The sequence below is a fragment of the Podarcis filfolensis genome, assembly GCF_964270895.1.
Source record: "Podarcis filfolensis genome assembly, chromosome: 3".
NCBI classification, from domain to species: Eukaryota; Metazoa; Chordata; class Lepidosauria; order Squamata; family Lacertidae; genus Podarcis; species Podarcis filfolensis.
The window spans coordinates 100986275-101003708 of record NC_139606.1 but is presented as its reverse complement, the minus strand read 5'-3'; the positions used below and the strand labels follow the sequence as shown (position 1 = coordinate 101003708).

Sequence of the window (17434 nt, the reverse complement as noted above, 5' to 3'; positions counted from 1 at the left end):
TTCATTCATGCCTTTTCCCAAATGGCTAGTAGCTAATTCTATAGGAAGTGTAATACAGTGGTACCTCAGGTTACATATGCTTCAGGTTACAGACTCTGCTCACCCAGAAATAGTACCTCGGGTTAAGAACTTTGCTTCAGGATGAGAACAGAAATCTTGCTCCGGTGGCGCGGCGGCAGCAGGAGGCCCCATTAGCTAAAGTGGTTCTTCAGGTTAAGAACAGTTTCAGGTTAAGAACGGACCTCCAGAACGAATTAAGTACTTAACCCAAGGTACCACTTTATGTTGAAATTGTGCAGCAACTGGTATTCTTTGGTAAGCAGAGAAGGTAGTGGCTTACTCAAAGCTGCCTAGTCAGTTTGTGTGTTTGCATACACTGAGTAATGCTGTTAATTGTCCCCTATGTAAATGAGCCCTGCTTAGTATCTACAAGAAATCAAGAATATAGCATGTTTGGTGAAGCACATCTTTTGAAGACAACAGGCGTTTTCAGTTGAACAAATTTTATGTGATTGACCAGTTTGTTGTTACTTTTTCTGCTTTTATATTTTTCTGGTGCTTGTGATTTTACATTTGCTGCCCACATCTGTTTTCTATATGAGTTAGTGGTATATATTTTTACAAAATATTTTTTTAAAAGAAAATCGAAAGAGTTCCACAACTGACACACTTGGGCATTTCATTACACCACTTTTTAGTAACCACACCCTACCGGCAGTGGAATCCCAAAAACTGTGGAGATCTACCTATACATAATACTTTGGTGTGTCTGTCATTTGACACCTGTGGATCATCTAAGATATCCAAACATTGATTGAGATCAGTGTTGGAAAAAGACAGTTGTGCTGAAGATGTGAGTTGGATTATACTCATCATGGGATAAAAAGTGTTGTTTATTAGCCAGGGCTTCAATGCAGTTAAACTGAACACCTTGACAGTTTAAACCTCTTTCTCTCCACCTGCAATGGATTTAATGATGACTACAATGCTTTCAATCTAAAAGGTCTTAAGTTTAGCAGAACTGTGCTTTCTGCTGTTTTTCTTAAACCACAAAAATCAATACTCTGCAGTCTACAAGGTCGTATATTTCAGAACTAACGCTGATACTTCTGAAATGGCTTTTTCTCTAGAGTGGTCCCTTAACATTCAGAGACACAATTGTGTCATGCATAACACGGCACCCAGTTTCATTTGTCTGATTAATGCCTGGAACCTCCTGAATTTGGAAAAGCAGTCTTGTGTTTTGAATGAATGCAATGCTACTGGAGCATACTTGCACATTGAAAAGGCAGTTCCAGCACAATATTTTGCTTCCACTGAATGGTTTTTGGAATCATTTTGCAGATATTGGCATAGTATATTCTCAACTATCCCATGAAGTAGATCCATCCTTGATCTTTTGGGCATTGTGTTATGACTGAACACCTTAACGTACAACACATCCACAGAAGCCATTCCAGATGCCCTCTTTGTGGAAGCGCCATAGGTCAGTGGCAGAACATTTGCTTCACATGCAGAAAGTCCCAGACTCAATGCCCGCCATCTCCACTGAGCCCCTGCTAGGCATTGTAGACAGTACTGAGCTAAGTACAAGACAGCTTCCTGCGTTCTTTCCATGTAGATGCAAAGTGTTACATTGTGGTAATAAAACTGATGGTAATAAAAAAGATTAATACAGATCAATATTTATATCTATATTTAGTTTCCTATTACATTGTTTCTCCTTGCTCTTGCAGATCCTGGGCAGCATTGAAAAAAGTGATGCCTACCTTTTGGACAAGGACTTAATGGACATCATTTTTACTCTTGCCAAGGCTGGACATCCTCAGCATGTACAAAACATTTTGGAGAAGATGAGACATGATAGGGGATACATTCCAGGTAATACTTTTGAAAGATGCCAACAAATCTGATTTGCTTATTGGCACTAGCCTTTACTCTTCAAAAAAGGAGATTAATGAAAATGCATGGTTATTTCTTATTTAGTTAACCAGTGCATCCATTTGGGTAGCTCAGGGTAGTAGCTGTGGAAGAGAGATGTACATAAAATGCTTCTCTCAAATAGAATTGTAAAATGATACATAGTATTTTTATAATCATGTCTAATTGGTGGTTATTCTGACTTGACTTTACACAGTCTTGGTGATATTAATCTAGACTTAGCTCAGTTGATTAGAGCACAGTACTTCTTTACAAATTGGTAGTTCTCACTATGGCACATGAGCAGAAATAGTTAAAGATTACATGGGTATAGCTACTGACTTAAAAAATGGCTACCAGCATCCTTACTCATTGAGCAGTGAAAGCCAGAAGCAGCACTGAGTGATAAACTTGTAGATCTGTAGAGTAGTTATTCTTTGGAACTTTAGTTAATTTCAGTGGCGTTTATACATGGCTTCTTCTAGAGTTGCATTGAAATATATCCACAATGCTTGGTAAGTAGCACATTGTAAACTGATAATTTGTCAATACATTGTTAAGCACAGCTATTGGCCATAATGCCTTTATAACTGGACTATAATGTTTGCTTTGCTTATTATGCTATCATTTTCCATATAATGTGTAAATGGAGTGCTTAAAAATAAATGGCGTACTAGTTCTGCACATTAATGTATTGGTCCCCGCCTGACTCTTCCTAATTGTATTTGGTTTCTCTCCCCCCGCCCCCCCCCCCCGTGCTGTACTTAACTACCTAGATGCAATGAATCTATGTCTGAGTTTACTAACACACGGCTTAGAAGATACAGCTTTTCAAGTACTGAAGACATTCCCTTCAGGGTTGTCAGATTCCCAGAACGAAGGCAGCATAGACCGTGGCAACTTCTTCTTACGGCATTGTGCAAATTTGAACATGGTAAGTGAAGTCCTACAAAGGACCCTTAAAGCAGGAGAGGGAGACCCTTTGACATATTGCTGGACTCCAGCTCTTGTAACACCTGACCTTTGGCCATGCTGTTCGGGACTGATGGGAGTTGGAGTCCAGCAGCTTCTGGGGTTCACATTTTCACCACCCCTGCTTTAAATCAATACTTTATTCTTAAGCAAACTGATCACTCACAAAGTCTGCTCCTCTCCCTTTTTCAAAGCTGTATTCTTTTCCTCATATGTCTCTCCCCATTCCACCCTACGAATCCTACTCTGATATCCACATCTTTACCCAGAAGCAAGAAATGCTTTCCCTTGTCTTCATACATGGCCTTTGTTCCACTTTGTATTCCTGGTCAAGTTCCCCAGCTGGAATTGGTCAGTTCCTCCTTGCAAGTAAGCCCACCCCTCCCTGTTGATCACTGGCTTCCTTGTGTTGCCTTTGCCACCCTTATTATGCCTTGCTTCCTCACTGCTGGCATGCGGTTACATGAGCGACTCTGCTACTCTGATCGCTGCTGGGTTAGTATGTGTTGGATGCATGGATTAATTCATAAACATAAGAACTTAAGAAGATCAGAGTAAAGGCCTATCTAGTCCAGCATCTTGTCTCCTACGGTGGCCAACAAGGAGCCCAAGGGAAGCCCACAAGCAGTATGTGAATGCAGTAGCATGTTGGCCTTCCCAGTCAAAGCCAGCACTCTCTTGTTTCTCAAGAATATTTGAAGTATAGTGGACCCTTTAGTTACATACTGCTTTGGATACGTAAGTTTCGGGTTACGAACGCGGCAAACCTGGAAGTGTATACTTCCGGTTTTCGCCACGTGTGCTGAAGCAGCACCTCTGCCTACAGACTTTTCGGGTTGCGGACGGACCCCTGGAACGAATTTAATTCGTATCTGGAGGGTCCACTGTAGTCATTCACTCAATTGTGCTGAATATTGCCAGTTGAACAGTGAAATTCTTAAACCTTCCATTTCCTTACAGCCAGTGGCTAAACTGAAACAGTTCTGCAGTGACATGAAAGAAAACGGCATTCACTCTGCTCCCCTGCAGATGACTCTGTTGTGTGCGTTGGAGTTAAAGAAAACCGGTACTTTTTCTTATTGTTTGCCTCAGTTAATTTTTTTTACTGCTTAACCCTGTTACAACCCCACTTATTGACTCTTTGACTTTCTTGATCTTTTCAGCTTTGGCTATTGATCTAATGAAGGCCATCAAAGAAGAAGGCGAACCTGTCAGACCTCACTACTTTTGGCCATTGCTGGTTAACCACCAGAAAGAGAAAAATGTTCAAGGTTAGCATTTTAAAAATCAAACCTTAGCTTACTGTGCATGTGAACTTGTAACACGCAGCCCTGTAGCCCAAATGGGTTTGTGCACGAGAAACAGAATAATGTTGCAGTACAGGCAGCCCTGCTAAGGCAATATTGTCCTATTGGTGCGGTGATGTACATTGCAACAGTTTCTTTGTCATTACTTTTTCCAGCCTTGCTTTTTTCGTTATGCCACTGGTAACCATCTTAAATTTAGAACTCTTGAAGGAGTTGTGATTATTTTAGCTTGATTGTAGCAAAAGTATTTGGTTTGTTACCATTTCCTTAGCTGTTTCTCTCTTAATATATCTTCTGCTCACCAAAATCTAAGGAAGCTTTTAAAGGTCGGGCCACATTGTGGAACCCTTGTTTTAAAGATAGAAAAATTATTTATATTTTTTTTGGACAAGCTTTGCTCATTCCTATGCAGTGATAAGTTAAATGTGAGCTTAGTTACAATAATGAAAGCACAAAAACCTCCATTGTTGAATGATCATGACCTGACAGCACACTGATTGAAGGACTGAAATGTTCAATCTTTGGGATTCTTAAGTAGGTTTAAGCATTTAGCACACACTTTCCCCTGTTACACATGGGGATGTCTATAGGATATGAATAAGAATTGAACAAATATTAAATTTTAAAGTACAATATCTAATTCTTTGGTTTGCATTATTGGTAATTCAGAAAGAGTGGTCTGATAAAAAGATGCTTTTAACAGAAGTACTTTCCCCTTGGGGAAATTAAAAACTGTCTTTTTCATCTTATCTCACAGTATAATGTGCTTTAGAATGAGATGCAGAGTTGTTAGTGTGACATTGGGTGACAAACAAAATGCACAAACAAAAAAAAAGTGCTTTTAGCAGGCAGTTTGTATTGCAATTTTATTTTAAATATACAGTCGCATCCCAGTTTAGAAGAAATGCTGTAACAAGTATTCCCTAATTGTTTCTGGCTATAAAAGTGTGTCAAGCCTTTTAGAAAAACCTTTATAAAACAATATTCTGTTCTTGTTAACTCTTTAGGTCCCTGAAGGCACTTAAAAGTACTGGGCAAATTGCTCCCCAACATAGCATTTGAATCCCATCATGTTGCAAATACATTGTAAAAACTCAGGGTTTCAGCATAGGCTTAAGTTCTCTTCCATCCACAAATAAATGGGTGAATAGGTATGCATACATGTGGTCATATTCATCCAGTAAAATATTTTATTGCATACCTGAACAATTTGCTCTGCTTTTATGCAGTGGTCAGAGGGTGTAACAGTTGATGGTTACAGCAAATGAGGTTTGTGACATCAAATGATACTGAATCTTCACTTCAGAAGTCTAGCAATGCCACAAACACCTAAGAAGCATCAGTTTAAAAACAGCAGCAAGGAGAAATGTGTAGGTGTCTTTGGCCACATAAAGGAAAATCTTTTCTAAGTTTGTACTTCAGCACTTCAAGAAGCTCTGGCTGCATGTACCAAGAGCATTCTCTGTTCTTATAGCCATCCAGTCTCCCTTTACATTGTGCCATCTTCAACATGAAGTTATCAGTGTGAATGCTCTTTTCTTCAGCCAGGTTTAATGCATATTCTTTCTTGCATATTGCTATGTTCATGATGCAGTTTTAACTGCAAGAGATCACAGGAATTGGAAGAATCAAATTCCACTAGTACAATGGAAAACTGATGCATCTGGGGAGAAGAGCACAATATAAATAAATGTTATTTCATAAAGATAGAGGAAGAAAGTAATGCTGCATTAAGATTTCACTTGATGGTGTCTAGTAAGTGGGCAGACTTTCAGTGTATTATGTAAACAAAATGTTATTTGAGAGGCTAGTTTTTGGTAGTTCAGTATGCAGTTCTATTTTGGATTTCAAGGATGAAGCAGATATTATTTATTGTGGTGAACTTCCTTTAAAACTCTTAACAGCAGTGACATGGGTTTAATCTACAGACTTCCCTAGAATTTTCTGCCTTTTTTGTTTTTACATTAATACCTTAGAAGCATGGTGTTAAGAGAGCTTGCCAAAAGAACGCTCCACATAGCTTTGTACCCTATCACAGATAAAAACTAGTTGCTAATAGTTTGGAAAGTTCTCCATTCTTAGCTGTTTGTTTTCAGCTTCTAAGACATCTTCAATTTCAGCAAGATCCTGAACTTTTATTACCAAGGTAATCAATTTCTTGCACATGAATGTTTCTTTTGTACCAATGGATTCAGATGAATTGAGAGACTTACACCTTTTGAGGCTTTGTGCTGAAATACCTACTCAGCCATAAACTCACTGAACCAGTTTGCATTAACTGCAAAAGGATGATTGGTCTTACCTGAAGTGTAGATTTGATAGGTTCTGGGGACTAGCTCTATGATCTTCTCTGTAAAGAAGTAGAAATGAAGTACTGTTGAAGGAAAAAACACTTAGGTGACAGAGAGAGCTGGGAGAAAATGACCTGATCCGTCAGGCAGGAGGGGAAAAAACTGAAGGGGACGGCACCTGCCTCCCAAAGTTATTTGCTCTCCTGCCTCCATCACGTGACGAGGGTCATAACCCAACCCATTCAGGTCCTCAGTAACCATAACAAATCCATAGTTCAGCTGTCCTTATGCACATTGCCTTCCTCCCTGACTTCCTTCTCTGGACAACTATAGTTAGTCATTACATCTGAATTGGCAAGCTGTGGTTTGAACTTCTTCTCTGTACTAGAATTGGAAACCACAGTTTGATGTGAGTTGCCTATTCCAGTTTGCAGGGAAAGTGAAGAATCATAATTGGAAAGAGGAGGGGAAGCTCAGAAACCATGTGCATGGCATCTCCTTGGCCCTGTTACTAGACCTCATTCCTAGATTTTGAGCTGTCAACCTGATATAAATAATGACAGTGTGCTATGAAGCTGTTGTGAGAACAGAAAGGTTAAAGATGAGAACGCATATGCAAATTAAGGTAGTGATTAAACCGTTTACATTATTGTTAATCGCATCTCCTCAAAGAGAATTGCCCAGAAAAATCAGTCACATGTTGTGCCATGAGTTTCCCACATTTCAGGGAAGCTTATGCAGAATAAATTTCTGGCGGGCATGCTTCTTTGGTCTGTTACATTTGTGCACTGCATTACTTGGGAAGAATCCGTGCAAAGTCTGTATGCACATACTGGTTATGCAGAATGGTTGGTGTGTTTGTAATGGACTTGCTTTCTATAGTAGATTGCTACATCCCACAAGGTAAGAAGCTTCTTTCTTTCCAGTCAGTCAAGAAAATCAAGAAACCAGATATGGACATCATTTGTAAACATTTGCAAATTTAGTAAAGACATGAGGGATGTGAAGTTCCCAAGTAATCACCTCTACCAGTGGTATAAATTCCAGACATCTCTGAAGGTGTGACACCCCTTTCTCTAGTGGCACTAATGGCATAAAGGATATTCCTGAACTTGTTGGACCCACTGACAGATACTGCTACATCCTCATTCACTGGTTAAAGCAAAATTCCAGATCCACTGCTAAAATATTCTCCCCCCGTCAGCAGCATTCCTTCATTATATATCAACACATGTTCAAACACATGTGAGCATATGTGTCTCTGTTTGCATTCTGATGCATTCTGTGTCTCTGTTTTCTGATCAGTGTTGACACAGATTTGACTAAGGCAGTGCTAGAGCTATCCTGGCTTATGCATGATGCTAAGAATGTTTGTGTGTGTGCGCGCACGCTTTTTAATCTTAAGATATTTACAGTTCATTGCAGTCACTGAAGTGGATTGCCTGTTCTACACATTTAGCCTGTGTTCTGCACATGGAAAGCTAGGAAAGCAGGGTTTGGGCTAAGACAAAACCTTCCTCTTTATATGCTAGTTGGTTACTCTTGGTAAATGGGAGAGCAATAAAAAAATATGAAATAGTTTTCCAGTGTCTTTGTAGGGTACAGACCACTCTGCTACCTTATTCTGCTGCTTAGGTTGACAAAACTCAGATTATGTGGAATGAAGTGATAGAATATCAGATTGTACTGTGTTTTGAATGTCTCTACCCCCTACAAAGAAGATGAGCTCATCAGAGAGGAAGAATTTTGTGTAGTCTTTCCCCTGATATACTAGTTTATTATATTCAGGCATCTTCTGTCTGGGGAAACATTCAAAACTGTCACCTGACTTCTTTACCTGCAGTATGCTGCTAAAGAGGCAGTACTATCTATATTGGATAAACTAACCTAGATATGACCAATAAACAGCAAGTATGTTTACTGATTCAAATTTGCACTGGCCATCTGCCTTTTAATTGATTAATGCATTTATTAAATTTTCATTTAGCAAAGCCTCAATATGGGTGTGTTTTGTGACATTAACTCAGTTTGCGCATGCCGGTAAGCCATGATTTACGGCAGCAAACAGTAACAAGCTACCATAAGGCTTGCGTTAGAAGGAGGACTTTGGCAGAATTCGTTTTCACTCTTCATGAAATCTGGGCTGTCTTTGCATACAAACCAGAGATTGTAGTTTAAACAAGCCAGATTTATAACCCATAGTTTGAACCGCTTTGTGGTCTTTCTACAAGCAAGTGGTATATAAAGTTTATGAAATAATAAATAAATAATAAATAAGTTTGTTTGTCGGGAAAGTAACTAGGGTTTGTTTTAAGCCACAACCTGTGATTCATACAGAATGCTGCCAAAGTTCTCCTCCCTGCTATACAGCTGGAAGAGAGCAAAAGCCCCAAGAGCCCATAGCAGCTCTTTTCTGCTTGAGCTTACAACACTAAACTATGGTTTAGTGTTACATGTGAATGCAGCTACTCATTGAATGATAAGGTAGCAAAATGTAGTATGCCCTTTACTCTCAGACTCCTGATTTAAACCAGTCCCGTCAGTTAATCAGATAGTTCAGTAGTGTGCACTGGTTTAAAGCCCTGAGCCTTAAAAATAGGAATCTGTTGCAAGTGCAAATGGATGGCCAAAGTGTTAAAAGAGAAAACTGTCCCTGCAAGCATATATTTAGAACAAGTAATTCCACTATGTGTGCACATTTTGATAGGCACTGTCATCTTCCTTGGATACTTTATCCAATATCCCCTTAAAATGCCTCTCCCCATATAAAACATTAATAGTATCCTAAATTCTAATCCTCATTACAACACTTGCATCTGCTCCAAAATAAAGCCAGCAAGAATAGGGTTGTAACAGATGTGAATTTGGGGTTTGAAAGGCCATAAGCATTTTTTGCTTGATTGCGTAGAGATCTGAACCCACATCTCCTGGCTATTATGGGCCTAATTTATTGTAGCAGTTATTTTAAAAGCAAACAGATGTTACTGATAACGTGCATCCAAACACTTTTCTCAAAGTATAGAAGTGCTGATGAAATGCAGTTTCAGCCGAGTTTTCGTTACCGTTTTTTGACATCTTATAAATATAAAGCATAAGCTTGCTGTCAGATTTTGAAATGTATTGAGCAAAATTATATTGTAATTAATTCTTTCTGGATACATTTGCCGGTTCTTGGCCAAAATCAGTCCGTCTTCTGTTTTAAGGCAAACTTGAGCAAATGATGCGACTTTAATTTAGTGTGACTTGTTGGCATGTATTTTTAAGTGCTCAAAGGGAATTCACATTTGATTATTTGCACCGTAGTGCACTGCATAAAATATTCATGGAAGTGTCACTTTTCCATAGGTGGCACTCCAGGGCAAAGACAGGGACTTCAGGAAACTTTAGAATTTTTTATAGTAACAAATATGTGAGGCAACTTGGAAAAAGGAGAAAAAAGCATATGCTACTTGAATCTGGTATCCTGCAGCATCTGACAAATCATTTTTATGCTTACAAAAATTGCAGTACCTGTATAGGTTTTGACATGAATTCCGGAGTTGGTTAGCTAGACATGATGTAATAAAATGCAGCATTATGTTTTAAAAGGCAAGAACTTAGGCATAGTGTCTTTGTGGTAACCTTTAAATGCCAGATGCAAGACTTTTACATTTCCTTTTTAATAGTTAAATTAGTTAAACAGATTAACCAGGGGTTGGTTTTACGACACAAAAAACCCCACCATGCATTCTATTATGCATGCCAATAAATGTGAAACTTTTGCTGAATGTGTCCCTGTTACCACTTCTCTTTCTTCAGATCCATTGTGAAAACCCAACTTTTCCATAAGGTTGTTGTCTTAACACAGGGGTCAGTCGTGGGCTGGTCCACTGTCCCTCACACCTTGTGGGGGGCCGGACTATGTTTTGAAGGGGGAAAAGGAACAAATTCCTATGCCCCACAAATAGCCCAGAGATGCATTTTAAATAAAAGGACACAGTCTACTCATGTAAAAACACCAGGCAGGCCCCACAAATAGCCCAGAGATGCATTTTAAATAAAAGGACACAGTCTACTCATGTAAAAACACACTGATTCATGGACCATCCACGGGCCAGATTGAGAAGGCGATTGGGCTGCATCCGGCCCCTGGGCCTTAGGTTGCCTACCCCTGTCTTAACACCTAAATCCTTGTTCCCCACTGTAACCAAGTTTAAATTTGCTAACTTTCTCTTCCTTGCTACAGTGTGTTGGGAGGGGAGATCTGGCCAGAACAGTGTCCTGTCCCCTTCTGTTTGCCCACCCTTCCCTTTTAGGCCATTCTGCTGCCATCAAGTAGAAGAGTTATTTTCCCCATCTGCCTTCCATCAAACAGCCTTAACATGCCCCCCTCACGTCTCCCCAAAAACAACTTCAAATGTCCTGCTTAGGTGATGTATAAATGGAGTTCACAGGTTTTTTAAATGAAGCAAAGATAGAAGTTTACTAAAAAGTCAAAAGAGTTAGTTCTTTGGAAAATGACTTTACCTAAGCTGGTTTTGTGTTATTTTCCCTATGCTACTAGTGGAGCAAAAATGCAGCGAAAAATAAGTAGGTTTACAAATACAATAAAGCAGGGCTGCCCAACAGGTCAATTGTGACCTACTGGTCGACAGCGGGATGTCCCTGGTCGTTCCTGGCTGATCTCCGAACCCCCAGCAAAATGCACCCCCCCCCAAAAAAAAGCTCATAAACTTTGGCTCCCTAAAAAGATTGGCTTCCTAAAAGAAAGCTCAACAACTTTGACAATGGGTAGATCACTGTCAGTTTTTTAATACTGTGAGTAGAGTAGATCGCAGACTCTTGGAAGTTGGATGCCCCTGCAATAAAGCAATCTCTCCTCTAGACAATTCCCAGATTTTAAAACTGAAAACTGCCCTAGTGTGTGCTTGTATACAGCAATCCACTCTGAATCTCCAAGACTCTGGCAGATAACAGTCTGGAGCTGTGTGACTCACACGCCCTGAAATCAACAAAGTTCAAGGCAGTTTTGGGATTTTAAATCTCCACTTCAGGCAGGCAGGCTGCATGTGATCCTTCTTACCTTCAATGGTTTCCCATCTTCTGACTTGATCCTGGACCAATCAGGGTTAGCTAGCCGATTCCTTAATCCACAAGCAAATGTACATGCACTGCATTTATATTTGTAGCTAATCGTGGTAATCACACAATATTGATCTCCTTTCCTCCAGCAAAAGTGTCTAATCACAGGAGCATCACACCCACACCCACACCCACTCCCTTTCTCTACCTAAGTGCATTCCTCTATCACTCTCACAGACAACTCCCACCCAAACCTTCTCTCATCACAAACATACGTATTGAGGAAGGCCAACAGCTCCTTATAGCTAGTGGACAAGAAAAAAAACCCTGTGAACACTTGTATAGCTCAGTCAGTAGAGCATGAGACTTTTAATCTCAGGGTTGTGGGTTTGAGCCTCATATTGGGGAAAAGATTCTTGTACTGCAGGGGTTGGAGTCAGGGGTGGCCAACTCCCAAGAGACTGCGATCTACTCACAGAGTTAAAAGCTGGCAGTGATCTACCCCATTTTGGGGGGTTCAGGTCAGGGTTGTTGAGCTTTTTTTAGGGAGGAGGAAAGCCCTGCTTTCCTGCTTTTTTGGGTTCAGGTCAAAGTTTCTTAGGGGAGCCAAAGTTGTGGTAGAGCCAGTGATCTACCACAGACGTCCAGTGATCTACTGGTACCTGTTGGATGTGCCTGGATTAGATGATTCCCATGGTCTCTTCCAACCCAACAGTTCTGTGATTCTAACAGGGCAATGCTCATTGCTCCATCACACCCCCGCGGACATTCAGAAACACCCCTTCAATGGGTCAAAGCAGGCCGCCACAACCAGCAGGTGGGCCACAAATGGTTGAGTAAACAGAGTGATAAAAACCCATTCAGTGGGGTGAAGCAAGTGCCCACTATCAGCCCCTTTGTGACCAGTGGACGTCAAGCAGCTGAGCAAATGGGGTGATGCTGCTTCTTCCCACCCCTAGCAGAGCCCCTTGAATTGGGGCAGTGTTAGTGCCTGCCACCAGCAGCAGCATCAAATGAGCAAAGGTGAGGGGGGAAGCCATTCCTACTGCTTTTCTCCCTGAAACACCCTTCCAAGATGTACTTGCCCACTCAGAAGGTCTGAAACCTGTATTTTGATCTGAACTTCATACTAGTTTCAGATGATGAATTGAAATATCTCCCAGCTCTAGCCCTAATAGCTTTTGGTTTCCGAACCTTGATTAGCAGATTGGGAGTTGGCTGTAGGCTTATGTGCTTATGGTAAAGATGCACATGAATGTAGCTGATTTCACAACAGAACCTGATTCCCGAGGACAAGACAGAGCAGCAACTGGAACAAAACAAAACACAAAGTCTCGTTTCTGTAAAGCCATTTCCAGTCCTTTAATTTTTTTCTGAGAATGCATGGAGATTTATAGTTTTAGGGTTGAATCCAATGCAGCGTTAGCACTTCTGCTTGCATAAATGGATATCCTCTCCCTCTATCTATCCCCAGATCTGCTCTGGAGAGTCCTATAATCCTCCAGGGCAGATGTTGGGGCATGTGAGGGGCTGTAGGTGGAGAGGTTCCACTGGAGAAGCGGAACTCTGATCTGTTCACACATGGACACATTGAATACGGCCCAAAGTTTCTAGGTAGCTGAAATTCAGCATCTGGTTCAGCATCTGTTTTCCCTCCCGCCCTTTAGGTACAATTGAAGTCCTCAAAGCAATGCATGAAATGCAGGTAGAGCCTGATATAGAAACATATTCCAACTACGTTTTGACAAATTTTGATGATATCAGCTCTGTGCGCCATCTGCTGCAGGTGAGTTAAGTAGTTGGCTTATTACTTTATATCCCAGTGATGTTAACTTACCAGGTTTCATTTTACTTTTGTGGTGATCTGATGCTGTAATAGCCCTAGAAGCATGCTTCCTAAATAAACCTTTTAAACCTTATCTTTAATGCATTTTCCGTATTTTTCCAGAAAGCTGCTTTGAGGCATTAAGGGGGGGAGGGGAGGGCTTGTTTTTACACCAGTATAATTTTAAGCCTTTCATTTAAATCACATTTCTAATTTTTAAATCTTTATGCATCTCAAACGGTTGCTGTAAGAACTAAAAGCTATTGGCTTGCAACTAAATACACATTTTATTGTCTTAGACAATATCCAACTAACTCTGTCAGCACCAGGATTTATGCTTGTACAGTGGAACTCCCTCTCCTCTGCCCGTACGCACCCCATGCCCTCTCCAGATCTGCTGGTTGAGGGAAAACCTAGAACCTAGAACAGATTTAAGGGTACACAGAGTGAGGAGATTCTGTTGTGCAGGCGTAATACATAGATATCTCAGAAATATTTGCAACCTTCTATTAGGAAGGCCAGGGACGCGGGTGGTGCTGTGGTCTAAATCCCTGAGCCTCTTGGACTCCTGGACTCTTGGAAGGTCGACGGTTCTAATCCCCGCGATGGGGTGAGCTTCCGTTGCTCTGTCCCAGCTCCTTCCAACCTAGCAGTTCAAAAGCATGCTAAAAAAAGTACAAATAGATTAATAGGTACCGCTCCGGCGGGAAGGGTAATGGCGTTTCCGTGTGCTGCTCTGGTTTTGGTGTTCCCTTGTGCCAGAAGCGGCTTAGTCATGCGGCCACATGACCTGGAAAAACTGTCTGCGGACAAATGCCGGCTCCCTCAGCCTGTAAAGTGAGATGAGCACCGCAACCCCAGAGTCGTTTGTGACCTGACTTAACTGTCAGGGGTCCTTTCCCTTTCCCTCTCCCTTTTTATTAGGAAGGCCGGTGCCAACCTTCCATTCAGAAGAGGACGGGGCTTGTCTAAGGCTGATTGCTGAATTCATACCAAAGTTCAAATTTTATGCTGGGGGTCTTAACCACTGTGCTCTACCAATTGTTACTGCATTTAGTCTCTCTATCATATTCTTTCCATAGGAAGCGAACTGTCCTATTGATAGTAAATCACTCTCTGCAGCAGAAATCAGATACACAGCAGCCACTGGGAGACTGGAGGATGTTTTAGCTTTATGTAAGTATCCTTGATGTTGTAATTATTATTTGTACAGCCGTTGTCTGTTGAAGCTAGACATAAGAATGAAAAACTTGCTTTTTTATTTTTTAAAAAAGTCCCCTTGATAGTATAAATAAAATTTACTTCACCAGTTCCCTAGACTTGGAGTTCTAGTGTAGCTTGCCTCTTTATAAATACAGAATTAATGATTAAAACAAGCACAAAATAAATCCATAAAGTCGCATTTAACCTTATTTTATGAAGTCCACAATCTCAATCAGTAGGGCATTGGTTTCCAAACTTCTTTAGCCTGAGGGTTGTGTTCAGTCTTGGCCAACCTCCTGGGGGTTGCATGCAAGCAGTAGTGTAGCCACCCCACACTCTCCCATCTATAGGATGCAGTAGCAGTGGATGACAGGCTGGGGTTGCAGTGGCATTCTCATTGTTGCTGAGTATTGGAACAGAGCAGTAGAAGAGCAAGGCTGCAGTGTGTTTGGTGCCAGCAGGAGTGCTGGATTTGCTCTACCAGTGCCCCTGCAGCCCCCCTCCCCCTTCCATCTTGCTTTGCAGATGTGACTGGACAACCAGTCTGATCCCACAGTTCACTGCTGACAGACTGGACACACAGCCCTCCTCAGTGATCAGCTGTGTGTGTGTGTGCTATTTTCCCCTCCCATTAGTCGCTCTGATTAGCATTGGAGCAGACAATTTGCATTGCCAGGTGCCAGACTAGGTGAGGTGGTTCAAATTTCTCTACCAATGCTCACCAACAAATGATCAGTGATCTCACCTTTTCCCTCATGTGGCTATCTATTGATGGGATGAGGAAACAAAGAATGATGGTTTTAGGTACTTTTCCTAGGTAACCAGAGACGTCAAAGCTCACAATAGTGCTCATAAGTTGAGATTCTGATATGCTGCACAACTTCCAAGAGTGGAGCATGATGATCTTGGGATCACTGTCCATCTCCTTTGCTTTCCCTATGTGTGTTTATCTATGTTTTTCTTCCTCCACCTCACTCCAATTTAAACTGCTATAACATCCAAAGAGTCATCAGTGCATACTTGTCTTTAGTAGCTTCAAGATTCATAATGGTCCTGAACTACTGCTTTGTACATTAAACCATTGAATCTGTATACCGGGGTCAGCTAACTTTTTATCGGGGGTGGTCCACTGTCCCTCAGACCTTGGGGGGGGGCAGACTATATTTTGGAGGGGAGGAAATGAACAAATTCCTATGCCCCACAAATAAACCAGAAATGCATTTTAAATAAAAGCACACATTCTACTCATGTAAAAACACCAGGCAGGCCTCACAAAGAACCCAGAGATGCATTTTAAATAAAAGGACACATTCTACTCATGTAAAAACACGCTGATTCCTGGACCATCCGTGGGCCAGATTTAGAAGATTGGGCTGGTTCCGCCCCCCGGGCCTTAGTTTGCTTACCTATGCTGTATACTGATAGTCTTACTAGAAAGGGTTTAATGTTAATAGATCAAATTAAAGCTTCCTTTAGTGGTGCAGCTGGTTAAGGGGAAGGCAACCTGTTAAAGCAGACTGCTACCAAGGGCTATTTGTTGCAGCTTCCAGGTTTCTATAATGCTTCCTACTTCACCAAACCTTTATTAGGCATTACAAATACAGTGGTGCCTCGCAAGACGAAATTAATTCGTTCCGCAAGTTTTTTCTTCTTGCGAGTTTTTCATCTTGCGAAGCACGGTTTCCCATAGGAATGCATTGAAAATCAATTAATGCGTTCCTATGGAGACCGCTTGCCAGGCTGGCGGTGCGGAGAAGGGCTTTTCTCCCCACCGCAAGCCTTCAGGACAGGTACGGGAACAGAGGGGAAGGCGCGCAGCGCTTCTCCTCTGTTCCCAGGGCTTGCGGTGGGAGGAGGGTTTTTCCTCCCCACCGCCAACATTCAGAACAGCATTCTGAATGTTGGCGGTGGGAAGGAAAACCCTCCTCCCACCGCAAGTCTTCAGGACAGCCATCCGAAGGCTGGCGCGGGGAGAAGGTCTCTCTGCCCCACCGCCAGCCTTCGGAGCAGCCTTCCGAAGGCTGGCGGCGGGAGGAGGTCTCTCCGCCCCACCGCCAGCCTTCGGAGGAGGTCCGAGGACAGTGGGGAAGACGCGCTGCGCTTCCCCGCTGTCCTGGAGATTTCCCTATGGGCTTTCGTCTTGCGAAGGAAGCCCATAGGGAAATTCGTTTTGCGAAGCGCCTCCAAAACGGAAAACCCTTTCGTCTAGCGGGTTTTTCGTCTTGCGAGGCGTTCGTCTTGCGGGGCACCACTGTATAGGCCATCATAGAACACACACGCACACAAAAAAAATATACAAATAAACAGGATTTTCATTGGAGTCAAAGTTCTATAATGCACAGATTCCCAAAACTGGCAAGATGAAAACGATGAAGCATCAGTTAAGGAATCTGGGCGCATTAGACAATGTGCACAAGGGTGCCTGTTCTCCCTTTCTCAACTGCCCCATTCCACTTCATTGTCATCTATTTTTCATTTTTTTCCCTCAGACTTGTTTGTTGCTAAGGAAACCAGCTTGCCGGCTGTCAGCAGCGGCAGCAGCAGTTGAGCATACAGAGCTGCACCGTGTTGTTGTTTTTTGAAACGAACAAAAACTTTTTAAACACAAGATTGCTTTCTCATTTATTTATTTCTATATTTAAATAACAAACAACATGAGCAATCACAACAAAGAAGCAGGGAAGTTCTTCAGTGTAAGGCCCAGTTGGTATAGGGCAGAGCTTTCCAAACTTTCATGTTGGTGACACACTTTTTAGACATGCATCATTTCACAACACGGTGATTCAGTTTTACGAGCAAACCAGAGGTTAAAGCAACCCCTCTCCAGCTCTGGGAGAAGTGCGGCGAGCGTTTGC

The 17434-nt window shown here is 41.7% G+C and overlaps 1 protein-coding gene across 1 annotated transcript in view; it reads left to right on the top strand.

Annotated features, from left to right (window-relative positions):
* Nucleotides 1-17434, top strand: part of LRPPRC (leucine rich pentatricopeptide repeat containing) — a 113133-nt gene that overhangs the window by 20182 nt on the left and 75517 nt on the right. The window contains exons 8-13 of the mRNA XM_083604834.1: nucleotides 1737-1881; nucleotides 2697-2854; nucleotides 3853-3958; nucleotides 4056-4163; nucleotides 13219-13337; nucleotides 14459-14552. Coding sequence (XP_083460960.1) covers nucleotides 1737-1881; nucleotides 2697-2854; nucleotides 3853-3958; nucleotides 4056-4163; nucleotides 13219-13337; nucleotides 14459-14552 — 730 coding nt within the window. The remainder of the gene's footprint in view (nucleotides 1-1736; nucleotides 1882-2696; nucleotides 2855-3852; nucleotides 3959-4055; nucleotides 4164-13218; nucleotides 13338-14458; nucleotides 14553-17434) is intronic.